This window comes from Aphanomyces astaci (assembly GCF_000520075.1).
Source record: "Aphanomyces astaci strain APO3 unplaced genomic scaffold supercont1.6, whole genome shotgun sequence".
Lineage (NCBI taxonomy): Eukaryota > Oomycota > Saprolegniomycetes > Saprolegniales > Verrucalvaceae > Aphanomyces > Aphanomyces astaci.
Window position 1 is genome coordinate 1,283,566 of NW_009798269.1, and position 12,777 is coordinate 1,296,342.

Here is a 12,777-nt window from a genome sequence, read left to right on the forward strand (position 1 = left end):
ACTACCGTACTTACTGGGTTGGGGTTGATTTTGACAACCAAAGATTTCAACCATGTTCCGCCGAGTTCCGAAGCCGGCGGTACTCCTCCCGCTGCGCTCCATGCTTGCATCCTCGTACAGCTCCACGGCTGGTAAAGTTATTCGATGCAAAGCAGCTGTGGCGTGGAAACCCAACGCGCCGTTGTCTGTGGAAACGATCGAGGTGGCGCCACCGAAAGCAGGGGAGGTGCGAGTGAAGGTGATTGCCAACGCGCTGTGCCACACCGACTTGTACACGTTGAACGGAGAAGACCCGGAAGGTTTGTTTCCTTGCATCTTGGGCCATGAAGCAGGGGCCATCGTGGAGAGCGTGGGGCCAGGTGTGACGTCCGTGCAACCAGGCGACCACGTCATCCCATGCTACACACCCGAGTGCCAAAAGCCCGAGTGCATCTTTTGCGAATCGCCCAAGACCAACTTGTGTCCCGAGATCCGAGCTACCCAGGGCAAAGGTACATACGTACAGTACTCGATTTCTATTGCACGCCTCGGTGGACATGTCATTATGTGCAGGGGTGATGCCTGACGGAACCTCCCGCTTCTCGATCAATGGACAGCCGTTGTATCACTTTATGGGGTGTTCGACGTTCTCGGAGTATTCTGTGATCGCTGAAATCTCCGCCGCCAAGATCGACCCGTCCGCGCCGTTGGACACGATGTGCTTGTTTGGGTGTGGCATCTCCACTGGCTTTGGTAACCTAGGACTCAATATAACGAACTGACGATCTTGACGAGTACTGTAGGCGCCGTGTTCAACACGACAAAAGTCGAACCAGGTAGCTCCGTGGCCGTGTTTGGCATTGGCGCCGTGGGGTTGGCCGTGATCCAGGCCGCCAAGCAAGCCGGCGCGAGTCGCATCTTCGCCATCGACCCCAACCCCACCAAGTTTCGCATGGCCACGCAGTTGGGGGCCACCGATTGCATCGGTGAGTGCATTCTCTCTCATCTGTACCATCCTTCCGTCCATCTGTCGTCGGTCGCAGAGTCCTGTATTTGGTGGTGGGAACGCCTGGGTACACTTACTTCTTGTTTCGTAGACCCGACGGCGTCCGACACGCCGATTCAGCAAATCCTAGTGGAAACAACCAAGTGGGGCGTCGACTACACGTATGACTGCACCGGCAACACCGAGGTAGGTTTCCATTTCGAGTGCTTCTATGTGATACTGCGTTTTATGTGATACTGCTGCGTTTTATGGGATACTGTGTTTTATGTAATACTACTGCGTTTTATGTGATACTACTGAGTTTTATGGGATACTGTGTTTTATGTGATACTACTGCGTTTTATGGGATACTGTGTTTTATGTGATATTGAGTTTTATGTGATATTGTCTTTTATGTGATACTGCGTTTTATGTGATACTGCGTTTTATGTGATACGGTGGTGTATGTAGGTGATGCGGGCAGCGTTGGAAGCATCCCATCGAGGATGGGGCGAGAGTTGTGTGATTGGCGTCGCAGCGGCCGGCCACGAGATTCAGACGAGACCGTTTCAATTGATTACTGGTAAGAAATATATATATATATTTATGAGATTGTATTTTAATCGGAATATACAAAGGTCGAACGTGGAAAGGCACGGCGTTTGGCGGGTACAAGAGCCGTACGCAAGTCCCTCAACTGGTCAAGCAGTCAATGGAAGGCAAACTGCCCATCGGTATGTTGTTTAGCACGAATACTACGTATTGGGCTTTATATATATATATATATTTATTTCTTGTAGACCATTTTATCACGCACAAATTCCAAGGCGTGGATGCGATTAACGACGCCATCAAAGCGTTGAAGAGCGGCAATTGTTTGCGAGCGGTCGTGACCTACTAGGGACATTGAAGTTTGAACGTGGGAGATGTGAGAGCAGTATATATTAATAGCTGGCTATAGAACGAACATTGACACCTGAATATATTGATCAAGGTGATGGGCAAAGAACGGAGGGAGCCCATACATACTGTATATATAGGGCTCAAACTTCTTCCTGTACAAGATTTGTCCTGAAGACTGCAACACCTCTACTGTCATGAGAAGTGGGGCACTACCAGGAGTACTACTACTACTAGTCGTACAGTACCCGGTGTGTGTACTTCTACTGGAACCGTCGATAGTGTCAAGTGTTGTGGCACATTCGTTGCCATGTACTATGGAGCCCAAAAGCTTCATATTTCGGTTAGATTAGAGTACCAAGTATACGTACTACGGAGTATGTTCTCGGTATCATTCCAGGGCCGAGGAACCCGCTCGGATGGCGGCGTTCGCGTTCCCTCGCCTTCTTTGACCAGTTCCACGCGAACTGACTGTATATACGGAGGAGCATTGGCATTATGGTATGAGCAGGCAGTAGGGATTGGCCATATTTTCACATTATAAGGAAAACGCACAAAAATCTCGAATTACATGTTAATGTTTTGGTAGAGTTTGAGTCCTTTCTATCCAAAATGAACTGGGATTGCTAAATATTTCGTCCTTTTTCGCTAAATGGACAAAGCGCAGTGATAAAACCGCTGCGTTACAACAGGAATAACGCAATATACGAAAAAAGGTTAAAGCGATTTAACCTGGCTTTCATTGGGTCAATCAATCCTAGTTTCAGTGTTTAACGTTTCGTTTTATGGTTTGACGTATATGTCACGGGTTTGTAATATAGGAGCGGCGGAGGATCTCATATGGCCAATGCAAACATTGGCACCAACGTTCAGGCACATTTGCACACTGCGCTCGCGTAGTACACCGTTTGCCTATCTCTGCGTGATCGAACTCCCACACTCGTTCAACCTATGAAGCTCCTCCACCCCTCCCTTCTCGCAGTCGCGTCCTTGGCATCCGTCACGACCGCCGCAGACACGATCAGTGTCCTCGGTGCAGGCGTGTTCACGATCAAGGACGGACGCACGCCGTGTTCTGGCAGTAACACGGACATCATTGGTGCTTGCCCTGAGTCGCAAAATGGCCTTCAGTTCGGTTCGTGCTGCGTCGAGATCCCTGGTCGGTCCTCAGTTGTCATGGGGTGCGCACCCCTGCAGTCCGCGGCCGACTCGTGCGCGAACGTCGCTGCCCGCTTGAACGCCCAAAAGGCAGCACAACCCACAGACGCACCAGCCACCACCGCCAAGAATCCGTCAGTGACACTCGAACCGAGCCTCCTGACCACGTTGTCTCCATCGACCAAAACGGAAGCCCCGACCCAGAACACTGCTCCTACGTTGCCAGCCTCGTTGGTCATAGAAACCACCTCCGCCGCACCTGTCGCCGCCACCACAACCACAGCCGCGCCCAAGGCTGCTGACGAGATAGCTCTCCAGCAATCGCCCATGAGCGATGCCGCCGATTCGTCGACCGCTCTGAGCGACACGACGTTCAGCAATGCCAACTCGATCCTCGTCGGTGCGTCTATCATTGGCGTGGCCGTCGCGGTGATTGGCGGTGTTCTCTTTGTGCGGAAGAACAAAGATCGCTCTTCCAACGTCGCGGCGTCCCCTTCGACGCCCCCCCAGCCGGCCAGCATGGCGGCCGTCGCTGCGTTCCCACAAGAAACCCCGTACAACGACGACGACTTTCTCACACCCAAGGACGACCTCGTGTGTCTTTAATGGCTTTAACAAACCGTTCCATGCCCGTTCAGCGAAGAACTACTGGTGTCGCCCCGTTGCCATGGCCTTAGCGTAACGTTGCCGGTACAGTAGTGTGTAATATGTTTTCTGTCCACCAAAGTGGCAACACGATCTTCCTTACACACACACCCATCGTCCTTCATTGCAACTGCACTCTACATACATATACGCATCGCACCGAAGTCCTTCATGGCGCCGTCGGTGTCTTCGACTGTAACGATATAGGGACAAGACCACCATTTATTTCCCTCCACAATTGTACCCCTCCAATTTTCATTTTATTTGGGCTTGGTGAATACAAAACGAAAGATAATACAAACAATGAATCTTATGTATGTTTCCGGATAGTACTCGTTTTGGCGCGAGAGGGATCATCCGGATACCCCACCAGTGTGTTGTTGAGCATATTCGCTTAGATTTTGCCACCAAACGATGACCCAGCTGACGCCGAATGCCGTGCCGACGCTGCACAACCGCCAGAACCCCGACGGCTTTGAGCCGTGGGTGCAAGTGATTGACTTGAAGAAGATCGTGTCGGCCTCAGGGAAGGGAGGGGATCGATATCGCTTGGTGCTGTCGGATGGCCAATACTACATGAGTGGAATGTTATCGACCCAACTCTCCTCGGTAAGCAAGATACACCCACTTGGTTGTGCATGAATGTGGGTTCTTATATGTGTCTAGACGCTGGAGGATGGTAGTTTGGCGGTGAACTACTTCATTCGCCTCAAGGACTACGTTGGGAACACAGTGCAAAACCGAAAGTAGGTCCCATCCGCCGCACTTACCACCCTCGCTCTTTTATCGACATGACGCTGATGTGACCGTTAGGATATTGATTGTTTTGGGGATCGCAGACATTCAACCTGGATACGAACGTGTCGGTGCACCAGAAAGCATTGACAAGGCAGGTGGCGCTCCCGCCGCCGCCCCGGTGACAACAACCCACCACCACGCACCCGCGCCATCATTATATCAAGCCCCGCCTGCCCCCGCGTATCAGGCAGCCGCTCCTCAGTCCACCTACCTCCCGCACCAAAGCACAGCGCCGCAAGCAGCCGCTCCCCGCAACCCGTACCAAAAGACGACGACCCCAGTCAAGAATCACGCGCCCGTCGTCCGCGAAGACCCTGGCATCCGCGTGTCGGACATTGCATCGTTGAACCCGTACTCTGGCGGACGCTGGACCATCAAGGCGCGGGTGACGGCGCGCTCGCCCGTAAAGAACTGGACCAACGCCCGGGGGCAAGGCAAGCTGTGCAGCGTCGACTTGTTGGACGCCAAGGGCGGCGAGATTCGCGCGACCTTGTTCAACGACGCCGTGGATGCGTTCTACGATCGGTTGATTCCGAACGGCATTTTCTACTTCTCGGGGGGCAAGATCAAGATGGCGAACCGCAAGTTCTCGGCCATCAACAACGACTACGAAGTCACATTCGACACGTCGTCCGACATTGTGGCCGCGCCGGACGATCATGCGATCCAAGCGGTCTCGTACAACTTTAAACCTGTACGTTTGTACCTTTTCCGTGCGTGTAGCCACTGTATAGCCATTGTATAGCCGACCTTTAGCCACTGTATAGCCATTGTATAGCCGACCTGTAGCCACTGTATAGCCATTGTATAGCCGGCCACTGTGTAGCCATTGTATAGCCGCTCTTATCCTTGGTGATTGTTATTAGATTGCCTCGATCGAGTCGTTGCCAGTGGATTCCACCATCGACTTGATTGGCATCGTGAAAACTGTCGGGCCGTGCACAGAGCTCACGTCGAAAGCCGGCAAGCAACTGCAAAAGCGAGATTTTACCATGGTTGACGACACCCTCGCGGAAATCAAAGTGACCGTGTGGAGCGAACGCGCGACCGATCCCGCGTGCGACGGCTGGGCTAACCAGGTGCTGGCAATCAAGGGATGCCGAATCAGCGACTACAGCGGGCGCACACTGGGCACATTTTCGTCCACGAGCTTTGTGACGAATCCAGCACTGCCAGAAGCGGCCCGGCTGCTGTCATGGTACAGCGCGGGTGGTGCGTCCACGAGCACCAAGTCGCTCAGCAGCGGCGGCAGCGGCGTCGGCGGCGGCATGGGGCCGTTTGACCAACGCTCTAGCATTGCTGACATCAAGGACAAGCGGTTGGGGTATGGCCAAAAGCCCGACTACATCACCGTGAAAGGCACGGTGAGCTTTATCAAGCACGACACGGGCGTGTGGTACCAAGCGTGCGTCAAGTGCCAGAAAAAGGTGGTGCCCGACGCTGCGCAGAATTTCAACTGCGAAAAGTGCCAGACTGTGTACGCCAGCTGCGAGAACCGATACATTTTGTCCATGGTGATTCAAGATGCGTCGGGGTCGTCGTGGACGTCGTGCTTTAACGACCAAGGCAAGATCGTGATGCAGGGCAAGTCGGCGGACGAACTCGCCGAGCTCAAAGACACCAACATGGGGCTGTTTGAAGGCAGTTTCAAGCAAGCGCAGTTCAGACCGTACCTGTTCCGCATGCGATGCAAAGCCGAGCCGCTCAACGACGAAGTGCGCGTGAAGGCGCAAATTGTCAACTTGGAAGCCCTCAACTACGTGACCGAGTCGACCGAGTTACTCGACGCGATTGCCAAATTGGCGTAAAGTACACGGACAAGTGGTGTTTTGTATACCAGCTCAAGATCGTGACGAATTGCCATCAAATATATATATATATATATATATGAATTCGCAGGCATGTTGGCATAGGAAATGGAGTTGGGCGTTCATCCTACTCGTACGAGGTGGACGAAAGCTATGTGAGCAGAATCGGATGACGATTAAAGAACTGTCTAAGCCAATCAAATCACGTTCGTGCCGAATATCTACCAATCCAAACTTTTGATTCGTCCGCATTGAGCAAAACCATGTATATACTAATATTTGTATCGTATAGTTTGTACAAGCTTAAATGGGATGAAATGAGTCCAACTTGGCACAATATTACGGCAAGGTAGTATTAATAAGTACTACGTAGTACTATATTGCACAGTTGGAGCAGTAGTATAGTACTACCGTAGTATTGTCCTTTTACCCAATATTTGGACTACTTTTGTGCGGATTCTTTGCCAAATCTATCGATCGATTCTTTGTACTGACTTTTACATGTAAACATCCCGTCCTGTATCACACGAATTTCAATCACACACTAATTCGATGTTGAATTATTCGAAGAGTGGATTTGATTGGCTAGTTGATTCATGTTTTGTGATTTGATTGGTCGATTTTCGATTGTCTGCCGATTTGGTGCTGCTCATTCGATTGAGCACCCAAACACTCCAATTTGAATCGAATGAACAATATTCAAAGTGTACTTCGATCAGTATTCGTGGTATATGGACTGTTGTTGCCGATCACCCTGGGAACCGCCTCCTCGTTGGAGAAGTCAAGTCTGGCAGTCCTTGTTGCAGCGCTGTGTACGCTTTCTGCGCGTGCGCCGCCGCCCGCCTTGCTCGCTCTGCTTTCTTCAAGCTCTTGTCTAGATACACTCTTGCGCGGACACTAGTCGGCGGCATATTCGATGATGATGATTGAATGGTTGGCGTTGGGGGGGTGTGCCACGTGGACGGGACGTTGGGTTGGTACTGCCGAAGTTTGGCCTACAATACGCTCATATAGAGTGATGATCTTGCATACTAGTAATATAAATACATTGTTGTCAAATCCGTTCCAACTTGCTTGTCGAATGAAACTGTCAAATGTAGTTTAGAATGCCCTAGCCAATCAAAAGTGCAGTAACGAGAAATTTCAACCAATCATCAATAGTGTAACTTGGCCTAGGCAATAATTGTGAAGAAGCTTATTAATAACTGTAAAATCATATACAGTCAACTCGATTCTCGAACCTACTCGCAAGTCTCCAAATTTCAGCGAAACGGACAATAGTACGTACCTTGACATCAGGGTCGACGGGGTTTAGTAGTTGGGCTTGCTTGTAATCTTGAAATGCCAAGTCATTTTGCTACCATTGTAAAGGTTAAACTGAACCTCTTCTCTTCTCTGGATAAGTACATACTTCCAGGTATCGGTAGCAGTCGCCGCGTCGCACGTAATAGTGGTAAACACTTGCGTTGTGTCGCAGGGCAAGGCTAAACTCGACTTCGGCCTTGTCAAATGCGCCGCGATTAAACTGCTCAAGGCCGAAATGGTAGCGAATCACGGCCACCCGCGTATGAATGTCCGCGTCCATCGGCTGTACCTCCAACGCACTGTTGTAGTCTGCCAACGCCTGCAACCACCACCACCTTTGAAGCCATCTCTCTATATGTATATTCTTGCTATTTCCATTTCCATGCAAACATTAATCACTGTATAAAAGAAGAAAAAAAATAGCCAATTCCATATATTAGTAGTATCGTACCGCTTGGTTCTTGGACAAGGCGCGGTAGCAGTCGCCGCGGTTGACGTAAAAACGATAGTCGATCGCCCGGCCGTCAAAGCGAGATGCGGTCGCGACCTCGGACGCAATCGCCTGGTCGCAGCAGTAAAATAAATGTATTGATAATAGCACGACTTTCGCAAAAAAGAGCGAATATTCGCATGAATTTCCCAAAACCACATGCCACAGAAAATTTGATGTCAAATAATATTCGTTTTCAAATGGGAAGTGAGAAAATATATTCAAAATATTTTGATGTGACCTCTGGATGCCATGATCAAATTTAGAACTATTGATAGAATACGTATCGTGTTGGTAAGAAAAATAGATGGACTGTTGCAGTTGAAACGTTTTTCGGTCAGAAAACAAAGTCGTCAACGTATTGTGCTTTCGAGTGAAATGTCGTGTTGTGGTTTCTCGTTGGAATTTAAATCGATTTGATTGGCTTCCTCAGTTGAGCTAAAAATTATTAACCAATCAAAATCTTCTAAATGATATTCAACCAATCAGATCGATTGTGGATCGGTTTGGTTGGCGCGATTTGTATCAAATCGAGTCACTTTATATACATGTCAGATTTGGTACTCAAACCCAACAAGTTCTTTAGTAATATTTTCTAGCGACTGTACCATGTTCATGGCATTGAGGGCGGCGTCGAAATGGCCTCTTTGGATCTCAGCCACGGCGATATCTATTCCAGTCGTACGTATCCTCGATATGGATTCAGGATGCAGGGATGATATAAGGATACCGTTCAAAATCAAATTCCGCTGGCGGGTGATTTCCGGATGCTCGCCAATGTGAGAAATCGGCGGCCCAAATGCACTGCTTTGCGAGTCGAATAACTCCTGCACGTGTTCGTCCAGCTCGTCTGGATCACTCGTGTGGGGATGATCGCTTTGTCGTTGCTTTCGGAAACACGCCTGCGACGCGCGCTCGACGTCGGCCATAGCGGCGTCGTAGTCGCCCTACTCGTCACGTCAGCATTGAACCCACCCTAGAGACATGGAGAACCAGTTCCCGGTGCACCGACGCCCGGAGGACGAGGATTTTAACGTCGTCCGCGTTGAATTCAATGCACGAATTCAAACAATCCAAGCTCTTGGCGAACTCGCGGTTCATGATGTGCCGGCATGCTAAATCGTGCAAGTGCTGCGACTGGTACCACATTTTCTTTTCAAAGTCCAACACCTAACCACGATGGTGAGGACATTTGACACAAGTGACATTGTGGGCCTACCTCGGGGTGGTTTGGGTTGAGTTTGAAGGCCCGGGCAATGTCGTTGTTGCCCTTGTCGATCAATTTGAGTTTCCAGTTCAATTTCGCCCGCAACACGAGGATGTCGGCGTCGTTTGCGTCAATGCAAATGGCGTGATCAATGTCCTTAAGGGCCTTGGTCCAATTCTCGAGCCCAATATACGCCAAGCATCTACATGCTCCAGTCATGCCGTGCATGTTGTCATGGGAAAGTGTAGTACCGATGCAACCAGTAGTTGGCCTGCAGAGCGTCCAATGCTACGGCGTCCGTGAGGTACACAATCGCGGTCGTGTACTCCTTCTCAATCAAGTACGAATACCCCTGCAGCCGTCAAGCGTGAATGGCATTGCAATGTAAAGGAACAAGATAAACCATACTTGCGCATTGAACACTTCGGCGATCTCTTCTTTGATGGCTTGCGGGGGATTGCTCTGCATGGACAGAAGTTTCTTGTAGTTGGAAATGGCAGACTAAGCGACTGTTTAGACAGACTGGGATTAGGAAGAAGGTGGTATGTACCTTGAAGTCACACAGTTTAGTGTACGCGTTGCCCCGGGCAGAGTACAATGTGCAGTCGTCGGGATTAACAAAGCAAGCTTTGTTATAGCACATGATGGCCTTGTCAAACTTGCCTTGTCTCGCCCACATGTCCCCTTCCGCCTTCTTGCAAATGCCATCTTCCTGAAAGATCGTTCGATTCTCCGCACCTTGCTTCGGCTCCATCATCGCCAAACACGGGAGAGCGTGAAACCATTTCACGTAACCAGTAAATTACTAGTACTACTAGGCAAAACAGTAGTAACTATTAAAGTAGCCATATCCTGTTGTACTGTACAGTAGTACAGTATAGGTTTTAACTGTAATTATTTATGCAAACCTGTACAACAGTATAAAACGGCCGTAAAACGCAATCAGATTTCGTATATACGCTTGCCCAACTGAAGTACTGTACTGTAGGTACTTCGAAGTACTTAACAGTATAAGTAAACTAGTATCCAAAGGATTGTTCAGTACTGTAGCCATACTGCACTCATTTTTTCTAGTGTTGATTGTTCACCCGTCTCGTCGTGCCACTGAATTCTTCTTCAATTGCGCTGAACGAGGTTCATAACGTTAAGCTGCTTACTGCAGTTGGCCACTTATCAATCGTGCCTTCACCAACCAGCGTTTCCATAACATGTGATTCTAATGTCGGCCCTCGCGGAGGAATGTCTTAAAATGATAATCCAAACTCAATAACCAATGGAGACAGACATCCATTGACATCACGTGCATGTCTCCATCACCACAAAGCCATGCACAACTGACCTCACAACCAAGTACAACGTACGTACAATGTACAGTGTACGTACGTTCACTTCCTTTTCTAAAGAATGTACTTGTACTTATTCGTACCAAACAGTACATTCTCGAACACCACACAGTGGCACATGCTTTTGTTCGCTGCAGGAGGAGCGACGATTACATAAACGACACTAATAACCATCTGATGCATTGTTCATTGCTTTCTGGTCGTGGAGCAAACAAATTGTGAGTTGCTGAGTACGATTAGAACTGTTTGACTAAATTTTCAATCTGATTTAAAGTATACTTTGGCAACCGTCCTGTACTTGGGTTTGGCGACAAAAGATCGCCACTTGTCGAAGGGTCAGCGTATTTTAATGTCTGGACGACGCATCCTGATACAAAAATCAAGTGTAGGAAAGCCTAATCCAATAAAAATCCACTTCGAGTCGGTGGCGCCATTTTCCATTGCAGGTACAACGTCGCAGACCACACAACGTCAATGAACTCATGCATGACCATTGTAGTATTCTCGCTGTGATACTCGCCGCCTCCACGAATCATCATCATGCTCGTACAAAGTGTCCATGTCATCAAGTTCGTCAACACAGTCGAAAAGGGCAAGAAGGCAACCATTTACGTGGCCGAGGTCGACGACGGGCATAAGACGTGGACGGTCGACATTCGATACAGCAAGTTTCATGAATTCCATCATGCCGTACGTTGATATGCGTGCGACGTGTAAGGTTCTAGCACTCATGATTCAGTGCTGTGCGTAGTTGATGAAGACCGACCGAAATGTCGTGGGCAAGCTCCCATTCCCCAACAAGGACTTGTTCTCAAACCAGTCGCCCAACCACCGACAGAAGGAGCTCAACAAGTTTGTGTCGCAGTTGCTTCCGCTGTTCCAATCTCTGTCCATGGCCGCGCAGATTGCTTTCTTTGAGCTGATGGAAGTGCCGAAACACGAATTCCACGCGACGTTAGTCGACACCAAGGACACTTCCCAGCCTCAAACGACAGTCGACGTGCCCGAGAAACGAGTGTCCAAACAGAGCATTTCATCCACGACAACTACAGAATTGGACGACGACAACCAGCGCGAATCGTTGTCCGACCTCTCGGTGCAACATATTGTAGAACCGTTGTCCCCAGTGGCGTCCTCGCGATCAGCTGCCTCCCCTCGTCACGATCCATCAGAAGCCGAAACTGTGGACATCCCTAACAACTCGAACGAATTGCTTCAAGTGGCTGTCCATCATGTCGACGCTGTCAGTGAACGCATCCACGACGTCCAAGGTGACCCTTCCACCGAAGACGACGTATCCAGCTCCACCAACGACACAGAAGTCCTCACAGAAACTGTAGAAGCATCAGGATCGATTGCCTCTGTCGAACCTCCCACAAGGTCATTGCTCTTCTTGGCCGTGGAAACCATCCCATCGACTACGCCCGAGCGATCGCTCCATGCATGGGAGGCTTCCTCTCAAGGGAAAAAGGCAGCAGTCCATCTGTGCCGTTACATCATTGCAAGGACGTTCCGCGTACTGTACCCGTCCTTGTTCATGGAATCGTAGCTGGTCCATATATTGTACATAATAACGTTATATAATATATATTGTCGATTTCTTTAAATTTCCCAATATTCCATGGTTCGTACAAACCAAGCAGTGTTATCTGATTGGCTAATATCCATAATCATAGCCAATCAGCGACAAGTAACGTCGGATTGACCAATGGGATAGTTTGGTGCTCGTACAGTACCTGAAATTCACACCGAATCTCCAATATATTAATAAGCCATGAACGATGTTCGAGTTCCATGGCGATCCACAACCTTGATGGAGAGGAAGGTAACGACATTGCGCAGTCACCATTTGCCGATGGGACGAGAATTCTGTAAAGTACTTATTCATGCAGACAACAAGCATATACATGTTCATCGCTACCCAAGCGTCGGAAGTCAAAAGCACACAAGACCGTTCGATGTCGGAATTCCATGTTGACAGTGAGGAGTCCATCGCGCTGTCCGAAGTACTGTCAGCGCGATTGGACTCAACGTTAGATTCCGAGAACAAGCCCAAGCTACCTATGTACGTACGCACCACTGGCATATACCTCCTGGACAAAGGCGCCTACATACATGTAGCGTCGGCTTGAGCGTGGAATCCCATGTACGTAGGATCC

At 49.4% G+C, this 12,777-nt stretch overlaps 5 protein-coding genes across 12 annotated transcripts; 4 read left to right on the forward strand and 1 right to left on the reverse strand.

Moving 5' to 3' along the window:
• Positions 1 to 13: 13 nt before the first annotated feature.
• Positions 14 to 2,073, forward strand: H257_03811 (S-(hydroxymethyl)glutathione dehydrogenase/class III alcohol dehydrogenase). 3 transcript variants are annotated; one of them, XM_009828065.1, is made up of 7 exons: positions 14 to 491; positions 553 to 732; positions 783 to 965; positions 1,077 to 1,171; positions 1,436 to 1,547; positions 1,603 to 1,698; positions 1,765 to 2,073. In XM_009828065.1, exons 1-7 carry the CDS (start codon positions 53 to 55, stop codon positions 1,863 to 1,865), a joined length of 1,206 nt encoding a protein of 401 aa, XP_009826367.1. In that variant the 5' UTR covers positions 14 to 52; the 3' UTR covers positions 1,866 to 2,073. The 3 variants fall into 3 exon arrangements, with proteins under 3 accessions (XP_009826367.1, XP_009826366.1, XP_009826368.1); XM_009828064.1 differs by having other exon boundaries at positions 1,603 to 2,073; XM_009828066.1 differs by having other exon boundaries at positions 14 to 732; positions 1,603 to 2,073.
• Positions 2,074 to 2,690: 617 nt separating this feature from the next.
• On the forward strand, positions 2,691 to 3,779 carry H257_03812 (hypothetical protein). Its single transcript, XM_009828067.1, has one exon. The coding sequence runs from the start codon at positions 2,816 to 2,818 to the stop codon at positions 3,626 to 3,628; it is 813 nt and encodes a 270-aa protein (XP_009826369.1). The 5' UTR covers positions 2,691 to 2,815; the 3' UTR covers positions 3,629 to 3,779.
• Positions 3,780 to 4,065: 286 nt separating this feature from the next.
• Positions 4,066 to 6,360, forward strand: H257_03813 (hypothetical protein). Its single transcript, XM_009828068.1, has 4 exons — positions 4,066 to 4,276; positions 4,334 to 4,413; positions 4,481 to 5,159; positions 5,332 to 6,360. Exons 1-4 carry the CDS (start codon positions 4,082 to 4,084, stop codon positions 6,271 to 6,273), a joined length of 1,896 nt encoding a protein of 631 aa, XP_009826370.1. The 5' UTR covers positions 4,066 to 4,081; the 3' UTR covers positions 6,274 to 6,360.
• Positions 6,361 to 6,977: 617 nt separating this feature from the next.
• Positions 6,978 to 10,061, reverse strand: H257_03814 (hypothetical protein). Of its 6 annotated transcripts, XM_009828070.1 has the most exons (11): positions 9,826 to 10,061; positions 9,684 to 9,776; positions 9,527 to 9,627; positions 9,288 to 9,477; positions 9,062 to 9,238; positions 8,799 to 9,015; positions 8,677 to 8,738; positions 8,030 to 8,140; positions 7,685 to 7,897; positions 7,562 to 7,630; positions 6,978 to 7,268 (listed from the first exon to the last, which is right to left on the reverse strand). In XM_009828070.1, the coding sequence occupies exons 1-11, from the start codon at positions 10,030 to 10,032 to the stop codon at positions 7,023 to 7,025; spliced, it is 1,686 nt and encodes a 561-aa protein (XP_009826372.1). In that variant the 5' UTR covers positions 10,033 to 10,061; the 3' UTR covers positions 6,978 to 7,022. The 6 variants fall into 6 exon arrangements, with proteins under 6 accessions (XP_009826372.1, XP_009826376.1, XP_009826371.1 ...); XM_009828074.1 differs by having other exon boundaries at positions 7,562 to 7,897; XM_009828069.1 differs by having other exon boundaries at positions 8,677 to 9,015.
• Positions 10,062 to 11,068: 1,007 nt separating this feature from the next.
• H257_03815 (hypothetical protein) lies at positions 11,069 to 12,223 on the forward strand. The gene is made up of 2 exons (XM_009828075.1): positions 11,069 to 11,308; positions 11,370 to 12,223. Exons 1-2 carry the CDS (start codon positions 11,159 to 11,161, stop codon positions 12,165 to 12,167), a joined length of 948 nt encoding a protein of 315 aa, XP_009826377.1. The 5' UTR covers positions 11,069 to 11,158; the 3' UTR covers positions 12,168 to 12,223.
• The last annotated feature ends 554 nt before the right edge of the window (positions 12,224 to 12,777 follow it).

Coding starts and splice junctions, on each gene's coding strand:
- H257_03814 (XM_009828069.1), bottom strand. CDS start 10,032: ATGATGGAGCCGAAGCAAGGTGCGGAGAATCGAACGATCTTTCAGGAA. Junction 9,478..9,526: donor GCCAACTACTGGTTGCATCG/GTACTACACTTT, acceptor TGGAGCATGTAG/ATGCTTGGCGTATATTGGGC. Junction 7,269..7,561: donor CCGTCGACCCTGATGTCAAG/GTACGTACTATT, acceptor AGCGTATTGTAG/GCCAAACTTCGGCAGTACCA.
- H257_03813 (XM_009828068.1), top strand. CDS start 4,082: ATGACCCAGCTGACGCCGAATGCCGTGCCGACGCTGCACAACCGCCAG. Junction 4,277..4,333: donor TATCGACCCAACTCTCCTCG/GTAAGCAAGATA, acceptor ATATGTGTCTAG/ACGCTGGAGGATGGTAGTTT. Junction 4,414..4,480: donor AACACAGTGCAAAACCGAAA/GTAGGTCCCATC, acceptor TGTGACCGTTAG/GATATTGATTGTTTTGGGGA.
- H257_03812 (XM_009828067.1), top strand. CDS start 2,816: ATGAAGCTCCTCCACCCCTCCCTTCTCGCAGTCGCGTCCTTGGCATCC.
- H257_03815 (XM_009828075.1), top strand. CDS start 11,159: ATGCTCGTACAAAGTGTCCATGTCATCAAGTTCGTCAACACAGTCGAA. Junction 11,309..11,369: donor TTCATGAATTCCATCATGCC/GTACGTTGATAT, acceptor TGCTGTGCGTAG/TTGATGAAGACCGACCGAAA.
- H257_03811 (XM_009828064.1), top strand. CDS start 53: ATGTTCCGCCGAGTTCCGAAGCCGGCGGTACTCCTCCCGCTGCGCTCC. Junction 733..782: donor TGGCATCTCCACTGGCTTTG/GTAACCTAGGAC, acceptor CGAGTACTGTAG/GCGCCGTGTTCAACACGACA. Junction 1,172..1,435: donor ACTGCACCGGCAACACCGAG/GTAGGTTTCCAT, acceptor TGGTGTATGTAG/GTGATGCGGGCAGCGTTGGA.